At 45.0% G+C, this 15,100-nt stretch overlaps 1 protein-coding gene across 10 annotated transcripts in view; it reads left to right on the forward strand.

Annotated features, from left to right (window-relative positions):
- Positions 1-578: 578 nt before the first annotated feature.
- MAP2K5 (mitogen-activated protein kinase kinase 5) overlaps positions 579-15,100 on the forward strand; it is a 261,524-nt gene continuing 247,002 nt past the window's right edge. For 9 of the 10 annotated variants that reach the window (XM_032244603.1, XM_032244610.1, XM_032244604.1 and 6 more), the window contains exons 1-2: positions 579-1,420; positions 9,519-9,567. In XM_032244603.1, coding sequence (XP_032100494.1) covers positions 1,286-1,420; positions 9,519-9,567 — 184 coding nt within the window. In that variant the 5' untranslated portion in view covers positions 579-1,285. Of the gene's footprint in view, positions 1,421-5,032; positions 5,267-9,518; positions 9,568-15,100 lie in introns of those variants that run through there. The other variant, XM_032244609.1, reaches the window with a different exon arrangement.

Here is a 15,100-nt window from a genome sequence, read left to right on the forward strand (position 1 = left end):
AAAAAAAAAAAAAAAAAAAAAAAAAAAAAAAAAAAAAAAACAACTCTTGAGCAAATTTCTTTCCTATTGCTTTGGAACAGGGAACTGTTGCTATTTTAGGGCACTCGTGGGGTAAAGAACCTCACTGAAAAAGGCACATACTTTCTGCTAACGTGGGAGGGAGAGGATGGTCCTCTGGACCTGTGACTTGGAAGGAGGAATAAAAAAGACCACTCTTTCTTGGGTTTTTGCCTTGCACGTGCTGATTCGGTGCACGCAACCCCACGAAGACGCAGATGAATGACCTGACGAAGTGGGGACAGCCCGGAGCCGCAGCCCCGGTCTCTGAAGCTGTTGTAAAGACAAACGGTCGGCAAGTTTGCTGAGCCCCAAGTCGGCTGCTGGCGGACCGCAGCCCCAGATCGCGTGCGCGCTTCGTCTGGCAGATGTTTCCACCTCGCCGTCAGGAAGCGGGGTCGGGAGGCGAAAGGCCGCCGCGGGCGCTCTGCGGGCGAAGAGGGTCCCGCCCCGCGCCGCGCGCCAGTTCCCCCGCTCCCGCCCTCCGGAGGCGCGTGCGCGCGGGGGCTGCTGCCCTTTTCCAACATGGCGCCGCGGGAGGCGGGTCCCGCTCGTCGGCTCCCGGGGTTCCGGCGCTGCGCGTTTTGGTTCCGGAGTAACAGTGTCGCCGCCGCCTTCCTCCTCCTCCTCTCGCCGCTGCCGCCGCCGCCGCCGCCGCCGCCTCCGGTCCGCGCGGCCTTGGGAGGCCGGGGCCCAGCCGGCGCGCGCCGCGCCCTGTGTCCCCGGGTGGGGCGGAAGACTCGCCCTTGACCGTCCCGCGGGGACTCTCCGTGGTGCGGCGGCCCTGGGGCGCCTTCTTAGTAGCCCGGGACTGAGTCCCCTCCAGTCGAGGACCCTCTTACTGACGGGCGGGGGACGCCTGCCGCTGTGTCTCCCCCAAACCGCGTCCCTGCCCTGCCGCCCCCCACAGCCACACGGCGGCGGGGAGCTTCACCGCCGCGTTCGCCCAGCTCCAGAACCTTCCGACCTCTGCCGGTTCCTGCGGGCCTCTCCCGCTCCCCGGTGCAGCCCCCGGGAGGCGCCGCAGACCCGGACAGCCTGGGCAGGCGCGGTGCCCTGGGTCCCTGCCGAATCACCCCGAATCACCCCTTCCTTCCCCCCTCCTCAGCCCCCAGTCCCTTGTTTTCACCCTCTGCTCCTCACTCCCCTTGTCACCTCTTGGAGCCCCCTCCTGACCAGCGGCCAGCGGGTACCCCCGCCCCCATGATGTGAGCCCCTTGAACCTGTGATGCTGTGGCTAGCCCTTGGCCCCTTTCCTGCCATGGAGAACCAGGTGCTGGTAATTCGCATCAAGATCCCAAATACTGGCGCGGTGGACTGGACAGTGCACTCCGGGCCGCAGCTACTCTTCAGGGATGTGCTGGTGAGTGGTCATCTCAGTGTCCAGTTCCCAGCAAGGGGGACTCAGGGACTTGAGGAGTCAGCACCTTGACCACTGGTGACCGGAGCTAGTGGCAGTGCCACTGCCGGCCTCCTGTGGAGGCGGTTTGATTGCTTCAGGCACAGCATTGATACATTGCAACCCCTGAAACCTGGCAAATGTCTAGGACCCCGGGGAGATAGATCAATCTGACTGAGCCCCTGCCCTCAGAGAGCGCATGGCCCGGGCTGGGACATACAGACACAACCACGCAGATGTAAACAGCTGAGTCTAGAAGAGAGGTTTTATTCCCCTAAGTGTTTTGGGGAATGCCCCTGGACAGATTCCAGCCCTGTTTTTCTACTGAGTTCTCTGAACTTAGTGACCAGCTGAGAAAAGGAAAAAGGACAACTTTAACTTACCATGTTTGAGCACACTTTTTAATTTATTTTGAGGCAGGTCCTCACTCTAGGCTGGAGTGCTGTGACACCGTCTTGGCTCAATGCAGCCTCTACCTCCTGGGCTCAAGTGATCCTCTCACCTCAGCCTCCCAAGTAGCTGGGACATGCCGCCACATCTGGATGATATTTGTATCTTTTTGTAGAGATGAAGTGTTGCCATGTTGCCCAGACTGGTCTTGAACTCCTGAGCTCGAGCAACCTGCCCGCCTCAGACTTCCCAAAGTACTGAGATTACAGGTGTGAGTTACTGTGCCCAGCCTGAGCAAACTTAAAGCATCATTGAGTGTAAGACATTTTACATAGAAAAAAATGCTGCCCGTGACAATATAACATTTGTTATTAAAATCAGTTCAGTTTGAGAGATGTTAAAATGGAGGGAAAATGTGCATCTTAGAATTGGTGATGTTTTACCTTCAGGTTATTCAGAATATGTTTCAAATAAAATGATGGAATTTTAGCGCAGAATTTAACATTGTAGGTGGCCTGTTCAGCTCATGTTTCCTTTTTTTTTTTTTTTTTCTGGGACGCAGTTTCGCTCTTGTTACCCAGGCTGGAGTGCAATGGCGCGATCTCGGCTCACCGCAACCTCCGCCTCCTGGGTTCAGGCAATTCTCCTGCCTCAGCCTCCTGAGTAGCTGGGATTACGGGCACGCGTCACCATGCCCAGCTAATTTTTGTATTTTTTAGTAGAGACGGGGTTTCACCGTGTTGACCAGGATGGTCTCGATCTCTTGACCTCGTGATCCACCCGCCTCGGCCTCCCGAAGTGCTGGGATTACAGGCTTGAGCCACCGCACCCAGCCCCTCATGTTTCCTTTTGCAGATAGTTACTGACCAGCAGTGAGGTCAAGCGGCTTTTCCAAAGCTATGAGCTCCTGAATGGGAGAGTCAGTACCAGGACTAAAATTTTGTTTCTTTGACTTAGTAGGTTTTTTCCCCTGCATGTTGCAGCGACTTCTAATTTTACTGGTGTTCATTTGAGATAGACAGGGTGCCTTGTGCCCATTGTACGAACTGAATAACTGAGGCATGGAAGACAGAAGGGGACATCCCAAAAAGCACATTGCTAGCAGCTGATCTGTAGTGGAACTTACCTGCAATTTAAGAGGGGGCAAAGTGGCAGGATCTTGGGAAGAGGAAGATTTGTGATGTGATTTTTTTCATTGTCTTGGGTAACTCAATCAAAAATTTGATTTTTTTTTTTTTTTTTTTAAATTGAAATGGAGTCTTGCACTGTCGCCCAGGCTGGAGTGCAGTGGTGTGATCTTGGCTCACTGCAACCTCCGCCTCCCAGGTTCAAGCGATTCTTCTGCCTCAGCTTGCCAAGTAGCTGGGATTACAGGCACCCGCCATCATGCCTGACTAATTTTTTGTATTTTTAGTAGAGACGGGGTTTCATTTCACTATGTTGATCAGGCTGGTCTCGAACGCCTGACCCTGTGATCCACCTGCCTTGTCCTCCCAGAGTGCTGGGATTATAGGCATGAGCCACCGAACCCGGTTCACAATATGATTTCTTTTTTTTTTTTTTGGAGACGGAGTTTTACCCCTGTTACCCAGGCTGGAGTGCAATGGTGCGATCTCGGCTCACCGCAACCTCCGTCTCCTGGGTTCAGGCAATTCTCCTGCCTCAGCCTCCTGAGTGGCTGGGATTACAGGCACGCGCCACCATGCCCAGCTAATTTTTTGTATTTTCAGTAGAGACGGGGTTTCACATGTTGACCAGGATGGTCTCGATCTCTTGACCTCGTGATCCACCCGCCTCGGCCTCCCAAAGTGCTGGGATTATAGGCATGAGCCACTGAACCCGGCCCACAATATGATTTCTATAACTTCATTTTGAGTTCTGTTGTTACTGACTGCCCAGGCCTTGCAGGTTTTTTGGGTGCTTCATCCAGGAGCTTCCCATATTTGTGCATCAAATGCTATCCTTCTCTTAGTATCCAGAGTTCTCTGTACACTCATGTGCACACAGATTTCCCCTCGTGAGAAGGCCCAGGCTCCTTCACGTGGTCCTCTGGGCACATCTGGATTGGCCCCTGTCTGCCTGGTACCAGCTTCATCTCTCTCATCACAGCCCCATAACCTTTTGTGCCTCACGTTGACTTTCAGTTCTTCCAAGTGTCCAGGCTGCCTACACTCTGCCCTTCACCCGCCAATTCCCATCTGTCCTTCCAAGCCAAGTTTTGCCTTTTCTCTGTGTCATTCTTGGTTATGTGCCCCACCTCTGTGTTGTCACAGCTTTGTGTGGGTCCCCCGGCAAAGCACATGCTTGATCATGATTCTTTGTCTCCTCCACTAGATGGTAAACTTCTAGAGGAGATGGATATATTTGTTTGTGTTTCTTCATAGGACCCCAAAATACGTGTTTAATAAGGGAGCTTAAAAGAGGATGCATGGAGTTATGTTTCTGTGGACTAGGTTTAGAGTCAAGGAGTTGGGTTTAATTGCAAGCTGTCCCACTAACGAGGCAAGTCAGTCTACCTCTCTGAGCCTTAGTTTCCTTATTTGTAAAACAGGGAAATCCTTACCTTCATCAGAGACTTGGAAAGATTAGGTGAGATCGTGACTGTGATGAGAAAGATGGACTTTCTCTTACTCATTTAAAACAACAGAAGGTGGATTATTGTGTGACCATATTATTTGATTATGTGATTATTTCAAGAATAGCCCAGTGTTTAAGACCACAAACTCTGGAGCCAAGTTGTTTAAATTGCAAGTTGTACTGCTCAGGGGCCAAGTATCTTCGGTGTCTTAGTTTCTTTATTTGTGAAACAAAAGTTGGGGAGGGGTGAAAGTAATGCCTACCTCCGAAAGTTCTGGGGGCTCCTTGAGCTGATACATGTAAAGCACTCAGAACAATTTAGCACATGGTAAGCCTCTGTTAGTGTTGTTATTATTGATGGGATTGTTACCATAAGGGATAGGACTTGGGTCTTCCATTTCTTGAGCATCTGTCTCTAAGTTGTACCTGGCTCGAGGCTAAGTGGCCCCACTACTAGAGCTCAGTGTGCCAGGTGTCTGCACACTTTTGCCCAGGTAAGCCCAGGTGGGGCATGTTTTGTCAGTAAAGTCTGATGAAGGACTTGTGGCAGTGGGTGTGGTGCTGTCTCCTAGTGCTCCGTTTTAGCAAATGTTCAAGCCCAGGTCCTGGCAGACTGCTGTGATCTGTTCTCCAGGTTCACTTCATCAAGAAAAGGCAGGAACCAACAGACACATCAGCATCTCTGGCTTGACACCTTCAGCTTTAAAGCCTCGTGGAACCTGGAAGCATTCCACTTCATCTAATTCTGACTCATTTCAAATGAAGAGGCATGAACCCCACTGGGAAAAATACCTTGCTAAAGCTATACAGCTAGTTTTTGGCAGAACCTGACAGATGCCGGAAGTGTGTTGTAGTCACGGAGTCAGCTGTAACTGAGGGTCTCAGACCTGAAATCAGCAGTTGAGGGCTCTCGTCACTGTGCATCAAATACCTGGCAGACCCTGGGCAAGTCACTTGGTCTCTCTGGGCCTTGCCTTTTGTCTGAATCACATGGGACTGGCTTAAGTATGGAGGCCTACCTGATCTTCAAAGGTAGAGACATTTGGGTCAGCTGTTTTGCAGCTTTCTGTGTTTCTCTTTTTCCCTGGAGACTGAGTTCCTAGTTTTGGGAAAACTGTACAAGACGTTCAGTTATGTGTGATGAGAGAGAATGATCAACCCTCTCCTCTCTTCTTTTTGTATCCTGTGGTCTCCAAGCTCAGATTTCCCCTCATCTATAACATTTCTGAGCTAGGAGTGGTGGCTTAGGCCTGTAATGCCACCGTTTAGGAGGCCGAGGTAGGTAGGTTCACTTGAACCCAGGAGTTCGAGACCAGCTTGGGCAACATGGCGAAACCCCATCTCTACAAAAAATGCAAAAATTAGTGGGGCATGGTGGCACATACCTGTAGTCTCAGCTATTAGGGAGGCTGAGGTGGGAAGATCTCTTGAACCCAGAGGCTGAGGCTATGGTGAGCTGTGATTGCACCACTGCACTCCAGCTTAGGTGACAGAGCGAGACCCTGTCTCAAAAAAAAAAGAAGAAAACACACACACACACAGATTTCTGTCTAAACTGAGTCTGTGATTTTTCCTTTCTCCTGAGTTACCAAATACTATTTGCTATTTATGTCTTTGGTTCTTAAAAGTGTTTTCTATTACTAGTCTTTCAGGTTTGTCTTAGCTCCCTAACCTGTTTATAATCTTCCTAAAGTCAAGGATCAAGATTTATTCTCCTGTAGCCTACAACTCTGTGATCTTTTTACTCCTGGCATGTTGTAGATGCTCAGTTATGTTTTTGATCTGTCAGATATTTGTCTGATTTATTGAAAGGAAGAAGAAAAGGATCAAAAAATGGTCATCATCAAGATATGTAAACTTCGGCTCCCTTCCTTCCTTCCTCTCTCTCTCTCTTTCTTTCTCTCTTTTTTTCTCAGAGTCTCACTCTGTTGGCCAGGCTGGAGTACAGTGGTGCAATTTCAGCTCACTGCAACCCCTGCTTCCCAGGTTCAGGTGATTATCCTGCTTCAGCCTCCTGAGCAGCTGAGATTACAGGTACATGCCACACACCCAGCTGATTTTTTTGTATTTTTAGTGGAGACAGGGTTTCACCATGTTGGCCAGGCTGGTCTCGAGCTACTGACCTTGAGTGATCCGCCCACTTTGGCCTCCCAGAATGCTGGGATTACAGGCATGGGCCACTGTGCCTGTCCCAGTTTTCTTTTGAAACCTTCTTTAGGTTAGGTAAATGTTATATTATTGAGAGTAGAAGAAGGCTGCTTGGAAATAAGTCACTTTAACTGGAAAATGTAAGCCGGGCCCAGTGGCTCATGCCTGTAATCCTAGCACTTTGGGAGGCTGAGACGGGCGGATCACGAGGTCAGGGGTCCAAGACCAGCCTGACCAACATGGTGAAACTCTGTCTCTACTAAAAATACAAAAATTAGCCAGGTGTGGTGGCACGCACCTGTAATCCTAGCTACCTGGGAGGCTGAGGCAGGAGAATTGCTTGAACCTGGGAGGCGGAGATTGCAGTGAGCAGAGTGCCATTGCACTCCAGCCTCGACAACAGAGCGAGACTCCATCTTAAAAACAAAAAACAGAAAATGTATATAAAATCAGCAAATGTACCCTGCTTTAAAATTACTAGCAGATATTACTGATTTTTAAACTTCCTGCCTCTTTGTCATTATGATAGCTCCACTTTATTTGCTTTTTTTTTTTTTTTTTGAGATGCAGTTTTGTTCTTGTTGCCCAGGCTAGAGTGCAATGGCATGATTTGAGCTCACTGCAACCTCTGCCTCCCAGGTTCAAGCGATTTTCCTGCCCTGCGTCAGCCTCCCAAATAGCTGGGATTACAGGCATGCACTACCACACCCAGCTAATCTTGTATTTTTAATAGAGATGGGTTTTTCCATTTTGGTCAGGCTGGTCTTGAACTCCCGACCTTAGGTAATCCACCTGCCTCGGCCTCCCAAAGTATTGGGATCACAGGTGTGAGCCACCGTGCCCAGCCTATTTGCTTTAAATAACAAAATTGGTTGTGTTCACATGGTTCTCTTAGCAAGTTTGCTTAGTTCTTTCTCCCCTTTCCGCATATCATATGAGAAGCATGTGCAGCGCCTTGTTTATGTTGGTGGGCTAAGGCATGCCATTGCCACTGAGCGGGTTTTCAGGTGGTTGTTAGAACTCTGCAGTTTGATGGGATCTGCTATTCAGAAGTAGGAAGGATCCTAAATTAGTTTGCTAACACTATTGAGGTAGAGTTCACATGTCAAGATCAGAGTTTCCTGAAAGTAACCCGTGATAAACTAGATTTAGAGGGTTGGGGATGGAGGAGTTGTTTTTACCTCATTTTTTTTAAACCTACACTGAATGGGTGTTCAATGAATACTGCTGAAGGGTGATATCAGTGAGTGAATCACCGTCCTCCACTGATTGTTGGGTGCTGAGTTTCAAAGTTTTATTATGAGGTAAGCTTTGTAATATTCTAGTGATCAGTGATTTGTTTTATTTGTTTAACATACACTAACATGGCACTTGCCATGTGCTAGACACTCTTCTGAGCACTTTACACTCATTGGGTAGGTACAGCTAAGATCTGGTACTACATATAAGGAAACTGAGGCACAGAGAGATTTTTTGTGCCCTCAGCTGTGAGAGAGAGCTAGCATCCAGGCACAGCAGTTTGGCTCCAATTTCACGCTTTTAGGCTTTACACTGGATTGCCAGTGTGCTTTATTCTGTACTCCCTTTACAGTTTCCTGTCAATAAATACTTTCTAACTATGAGAGTGTAGAAATAATTTTTTAACACTAAAATCTTTTGTAGATACTTCCTTAAAAAGTTGATGTTTCATTTGTGAAGACTAGAGTCAGAAAAAAATAATCTCTGGCTGTAATGAGCAAGGCCTGCCTAAGATAGTTCTCTTTGATCAGTTTTATATGCACAGATTTATTTTTGGAAAAAAAAAAAAGAAAAGCACTATAGAGGGAAGACTATTATGCAAATTGCCACTGCAGCAAAAGCTTCTAAAGAATTGCCTTTAGAAGGAAGTTGCAGCCGCCACTCTGCTAAATGCCCTGCTTGGAAAGGCTGTGGGATCCCTGCTGAGAAATACTGCAAGCGGCTTTGTCAGCCGGCTGCCTGGTGCCAGTTCTGGTGCAGCCTGGGAGGACATTGTGGCAGAGCTCCCGGAGAGAAATGAGGTTTGCAGGCCATTGGAGTTGGACTGGACATGATGGAGGGTCACTTTCCCCAGAGCTTAGGTGTTCTGTGCTTATTCAATGAAGCTGTCTCAGTATAGTAATTTTTGCATATTTTCAGCTTTATAGATTTACTTAAACATTGATGTCAGATTATATACACTTTTTAGATTTTTTTGTAGGCTAGATTAACTTTATTTCAGTGTCATTAAATATGTTTTCTGTTGCTTAATAGTAAAGGTTGATAAGAACTGTTTGTGATCAATGTAGCATAATGGTTTATATCATCACGGAAACTTGTGTGTTGAACTCCAAACATTATGAGTTAGAGGTGCAGTGTTGATTGTTGTGTATCAGGAACATTTGTTGAATGTCTTCAGTGTGCTAGGTCTAAGCTTATGTTCATTAGATTAATTTTTACACGACCTCTGTGAGTATTGCTAGACCCATTTTGGAGGGTGATCAAATAGAGGCTCAGAGAGGCTAGGTGATTTTTTTTTCCAAGTCATACATCTAATAGTAAGTGCAGAGCTGAGATTGAGACCTAGGTCAGTCTGAATCTCAAAACCCCTTTCTCTTTCAACTGTAGTATATTCCACAGCCTAACATAGAAGAAACCAAGTTTTTGTAAATACACAACAGTGTATTTGTATATACACCATTGAATTGACAATAGAATGTTATTAATTAAAATGTAGAAAAGGGTTCTTAAAGATTTTTCTTTCTGGAATAGAGATTTAAACTCTTGAGTTTATGTTGCTGGGCTAAGTGTGATTATGAGCTAATGTTTTTATAGTTTATGCTAACGTTTCAAAAATCTTTCCCAGGTTCTCATATTTCCTCTAATATTTGCCACATGTTAGCAATAAAGAAGATGGCTAATTGTGTTTCTTTATTCTTTCTTTGTTTAGGATGTGATAGGCCAGGTTCTGCCTGAAGCCACAACTACAGCGTTTGAATGTAAGTCTGGCTTGTATACTTTCTTGACTGTTCCTTTCTGCAGTAATTTTTTAAAGGGTTTATGGGTTGCATTACTTTAGAAACTGACAAAAACATTATTTATGACCATCATATGGTACATTTAAATATTTATAAATTAATACAAGTTTAATGATGATACTGAAGTGAGTAATATTTTCTTATTTAATCATATCTTGGGTGAGCATATTTCTACAATATAGCTTTAATTACCAACATGACCTTTATCTGCTCTTGCTCCTAATTGTAATAATATTGCAGGACAAAATGAAATGTGTAAACTACCTGTAGGCCAATGATTATTGATTAAGAGATTTTAACCCATTGCTGCCTTAAAACATAGCAACAAAGTAGAGCTTTTACCATGATCATTACACGGAATAATTCTGTTTTAGTGGGGCTTGGCAGGGATGCTAGATGATGGCAGGAACACTTCAAGTCTTTAGTCCTTCCTTTTTCCCCACAGTTGGCCAGGGGACAGGGCCAGGGTGGCTTGGGGACTGGAAAACTGGTTGTGACATGAACGAGGTCATTGCAGAGGATGTCATGTAATGAGTCGTGCTAGGATGAGATAGTCAGTAGCATAAAAGCTCAAATGCTGAGAGGGACAAAGTAAGGATTTAGAACTGTAGTTTTGTTGTTGTTTTTTTTTAAGATGAGGGCTTTTTTTTTTTTGAGGTGGAGTCTCACTCTGTAGCCCAGGCTGGAGTGCAGTGACGCAATCTCTGCTCACTGCAACCGCTGCCTCCTGGGTTCAAGCAGTTCTCTGCCTCAGCCTCCTAAATAGCTGGGATTAAAGACACTCACTACCACGCCTGGATAATTTTTGTATTTTTTGTAGAGACGGGGTTTCACCATCTTAGCCAGGCTGGTCTTGAGCTCCTGACCTTGTGATCCACCTGCCTCAGCCTCCTAAAGTGCTGGGATTACAGGTGTGAGCCATTGCGCCTGGCCTTTTTTTAATTTTTTCTGTTGCCCAGGCTGGAGTGCAGTGATAGGATCTCAGCTCATTACAACCTCTGCCTCCTGGTTTCAAGCGATTCTTGTGCCTCAGCCTCCTGAGTAGCTGAGATTACAGGTGTGCGCCACCACACCCAGCTAACTTTTGTATTTTTACTAGAGACAGGGTTTCACCACATTGGCCAGGCTAGTCTTGGACTCCTGACCTCTAGTGATCAGCCAACCTCAGCCTCCCGAAGTGCTGGGATCACAAGTGTGAGCCACGCACTTGGCCAGAGGGTCACTTCTTAATGTGGAAAAATTTCAGTTTTTCTACACAATATGATACTATTTTGTTTCTGTTTTTTATGAAGATGGTTACTTACAGAGAGTACAATGGATACATCCTTTTTGGAGGATAATTTGGCATTTCTTATCAACATATAAAATGCGCAAAACCTTTGATTTAGCAGATCAGCTTTTAGGAAGCTGTTCAACAGAAATAGCCACACATGTGTTGAATGCCCTTCAAACAAGGTGTTCATTGTAGAATGATGTTGATGACGATGATGATTATTTTTAGAGAGAGGACCTTTCCTTGTTGCCCAGGCTGGAATGCTGTGGCACAATAGCTCACTGTAACCTTAAACTCCTAGGCTTAAACAGTCCTCCCAACTTAGCCTCCCAAGTAGCTGGGACTACAGGCGTGCACCACTATGCCTGGCTAATTTTTAAATTTTCTGTGGAGATAGGGCTGTCCAGGCTAGTCTTGAACTCCGTGCCTTAAGTGAGCCTTCTGCCTTGACCTCCCTAAGTGTTGGGATTATAGATATAAGCCACTGTGCCTGGACCACTGTGGGATTATTTATTTATTTTGGAGGTAGGATCTCACTCTTTTGCCCAAGTGGGATCACAGCTTGCTGTATCCTCGACCTCCTGGCTCAATCTTTTGGGATTATTTTCAAAAGCAAAAAATTAGAAGTAAACTAAATGCTAGTATAATGGTTTAGTAAATTACAATTTATCTATCGTTCAAAGCATTGAACAGCAACTAAAAAGAATGAGTTAGGATTTTATTTTATTTATTTATTTTTTTTTTGAGACGGAGTTTCACTCATGTTACCCAGGCTGGAGTGCAATGGAGCGATCTTGGCTCACCGCAACCTCCGCCTCCTGGGTTCAGGCAATTCTCCTGCCTCAACCTCCTGAGTAGCTGGGATTACAGGCACGCGCCACCATGCCCAGCTAATTTTTTGTATTTTTAATAGAGACGGGGTTTCACCATGTTGACCAGGATGGTCTCGATCTCTTGACCTCGTGATCCACCCGCCTCGGCATCCCAAAGTGCTGGGATTACAGGCTTGAGCCACCGCGCCCGGCTAGTTAGGATTTTATACATTGATATGGAGACTTCTGTGCTATATTGTTGAATAAACAAATAATGTATATAGTATGATCCCATTTTGCAAAAAAATCCAGCCCCACCTCCCCAACTTTATGTATGTATTGAAAGATAGCTTCTGATGAGTGCCTACTGTAGCACTTTCCAGTCGCTTCCCTGGAAAGTGGACTTGGAGCCTAAGGCTTGGGTTGCAGGGGTGGATGAATGAACACACTTTTTACTTTGTATAGTTCTCTATTGTTTGAACATTTTTCATCAATCACTATTTGTTTTTAAAAGCTATAATGAGTAGAACTCTTAATGTAATTAGCATTTTATTAATCACCTTGAACTCTGTACTACAGAAAAATAGTACCTCTGTTTGAAGTACGTACTAGTGTTGCAGCTTTATTTAGACTCCTTTCAGTAACTCCTTGGGGGTGCCATGGGTTTCGTGGACAGTCTGATAGTTGACATTTGGAGTACTTACTGTTGACAGAGTCTGTGCTAAGAGCATTCCATGGGTTGTCTTATTTCGTTTATCCATCACAAGATCCCCACAAAGTACTTGTTATTTTATTTATTTTTTTTTTTGAGACAGAGTCCTGCTCTGTTGCCCAGGCTGGAGTGCAGAGACATGATCATAGCTCACTGCAGCCTTAAACTCCTAGGCTCAAGTGATCTTCCTACCTCAGCCTCCCAAGTAGGTGGGACTACAGGCATCCACCTCCATACCTGGCTAATTTAAAACAATTTTTTTTTGTAGAAATATGGTCTTTCTCTGTTGTCCAGGCTGGTCCTGAACTCCTGGCCTCAAGTGATCCTCCCATCTTGGCCTTTGAAAGTGCTGGGATTACAGGTGTGAGCCACCATACCTACTGAGTACTTTGAAGGACTGTTATTGGCTCTGTTTTGGTTGAGGAAAGGATATCTCCTTTAAGCAACTTGCTCAGAGTCTCACAGCTAAGTGGTAAAGTGGAATTTTTGGAGTAGTTTCCAGAGTGTATATTCTCAACCACTGTACTGGACTTGTTTCGAGAGTTGTCATGATTCTCAAAGTCATATATTCTGGTTGTTCTTAAGCATGGAAAAAAGAAATTTACTTTGTACTTTTTACTTGCTTTTGGGGTCCCCAAAGTGGCTTGATGTGCCTGTGCCTGTCTCATTGACTTCCAGCTAGGGTTCATAATAATAATAATACTGATTATTTTAACTACCATTCATTGATAGCTTGCTCTGTGCCAGGCAATGTACTAGATGATTTACCTAAGTTGTTAGTAATCTTTATGCTGACTCTGTGAGATAGGAAAATCATGCCTGCGAGGACACTGAAGCTCAGAGGCCTGAAATGATTGCTGAATGTGATTGCTTGGAAGCGGTGAAGCCCAGGTTCAAACACACATCTTTTTGACTGTAAAACTTACACTCTTTATCCCCAAGTGTGTCAAAAGCCTGTTAAGTGTAAATATAGATAAACGGCTACTACTCCAGGTTTCAGTCTGCAGGTTTCAGTTCTGTGATACCGTGCCCTTTCTTTTGCCCCATCAATGGCAGCAGCTCTGTGCCCATCTGCATGTGGGCCAGTTTTAGATGAAAAACAATAAATACACAGCACACCCACAGTTCTTAGTTTTTTTGTGTTTGGATTTTTATGTATTTTCTACTATAGACTTGAAATCCTAAGCTGGCTTTTTTAATGATTGTTCTGTGGTGACTTGTTTGTCTAAACCAAAAATGCGAACCAATAAATGGAATCTATGTTTAAGAAATAGTTGAGAGGCCGGGCGCGGTGGCTCAAGCCTGTAATCCCAGCACTTTGGGAGGCCGAGGCGGGTGGATCACGAGGTCAAGAGATCGAGACCATCCTGGTCAACACGGTGAAACCCCGTCTCTACTAAAAATACAAAAAATTAGCTGGACATGGTGGTGCGTGCCTGTAACCCCAGCTACTCAGGAGGCTGAGGCAGGAGAATTGCCTGAATCCAGGAGGCGGAGGTTGCGGTGAGCCGAGATCGCGCCATTGCACTCCAGCCTGGGTAACAAGAGCGAAACTCCGTCTCAAAAAAAAAAAAAAAGAAATAGTTGAGAAAATATAGCTTATAAGCTAATTTACTGGAATTTTGGAAATATTTCAGTGGCTTGTGGGTATAATGGAACAACCCTTGAATAAATACAATTTTAATCAAAGAAATACTTGAGATTCCATTTTATAATACATTTTTGTTTTTTTTCAAATGGCCTGGCTCTGTTGCCCAGGCTGGAGTGCAGTGGTGCAATCTCAGCTCATGGCAGCCTCTGCCTCCCAGACTCGAGCAGTCCTCTCAGCTTAGCCTCCTGAGTAGCTGGGACTACAGGTGTGTGTGCCAGCACACCTGGCTAACTTTTGTATATTTCGTAGAGATGGTCTTTGACCATATTGCCCAACCTGGTCTCGAACTCCTGAGCTCAAGCAATCCACCCTCCTCAGCCTCTCAAAGTGTTGGGATTACAGGCATGAGTCACCACACCACACCCAGCCTTATAGTAATACATTTAATACTGAAAATATACCTAACACTAATTGATACTTTATACAAAAGAAATGGTGTTATAGTTAGCAATATGAATTAAGCAACAAGAGAGAGGGTAGCTGTCAAATGAACCTATTGTATATAAATGTAGAGGAAAAGAGTTGAGTAGGTGGAAAAGAGGGGAAAAGCTAGGTAATTCTCCAGTTCTGAGAAATGGTATATTTGTTTTTAATTTCCATAAACTATTTGTTACCCTTGCCTGTTTTTTCTATTTGGTTATTTATCTTTTTCTAATTGGTTTAAGAGTTTTCCAATATTAAGGTTGGCCCATGTCTTGTATGTTACAAATGTTTTTGTTCAGTTTATTGCTCTTTTCAGCTTGTTCTGGTCTTTTTATTCTCTCTTCTTTTTTCTGTAGAGAACTTTAAGGTTCTTAAATGGTCAAACTTACTTATTTTCCTTTGTAGCTGGGTTTATGTCATGCTTAGAAAGGTCTTCTATAGTCCAGGATATTGAAGAAACATTCATTCATACTCTTTTTTCCTTCTACTTTAATGGGGTTAGACACACACACAGTTATGTATATAAATTTGTATATGTCATACTGTGGGATTTTATTAAAAGCATGTATTTTTATTACAAAGCTCAGAATTTCTTTTTTTTTTTTTTTTTTTTTTTTTTTTTT

Source organism: Sapajus apella, unplaced genomic scaffold, assembly GCF_009761245.1.
Source record: "Sapajus apella isolate SASKATOON/1434 unplaced genomic scaffold, GSC_monkey_1.0 scaffold55, whole genome shotgun sequence".
NCBI lineage: Eukaryota > Metazoa > Chordata > Mammalia > Primates > Cebidae > Sapajus > Sapajus apella.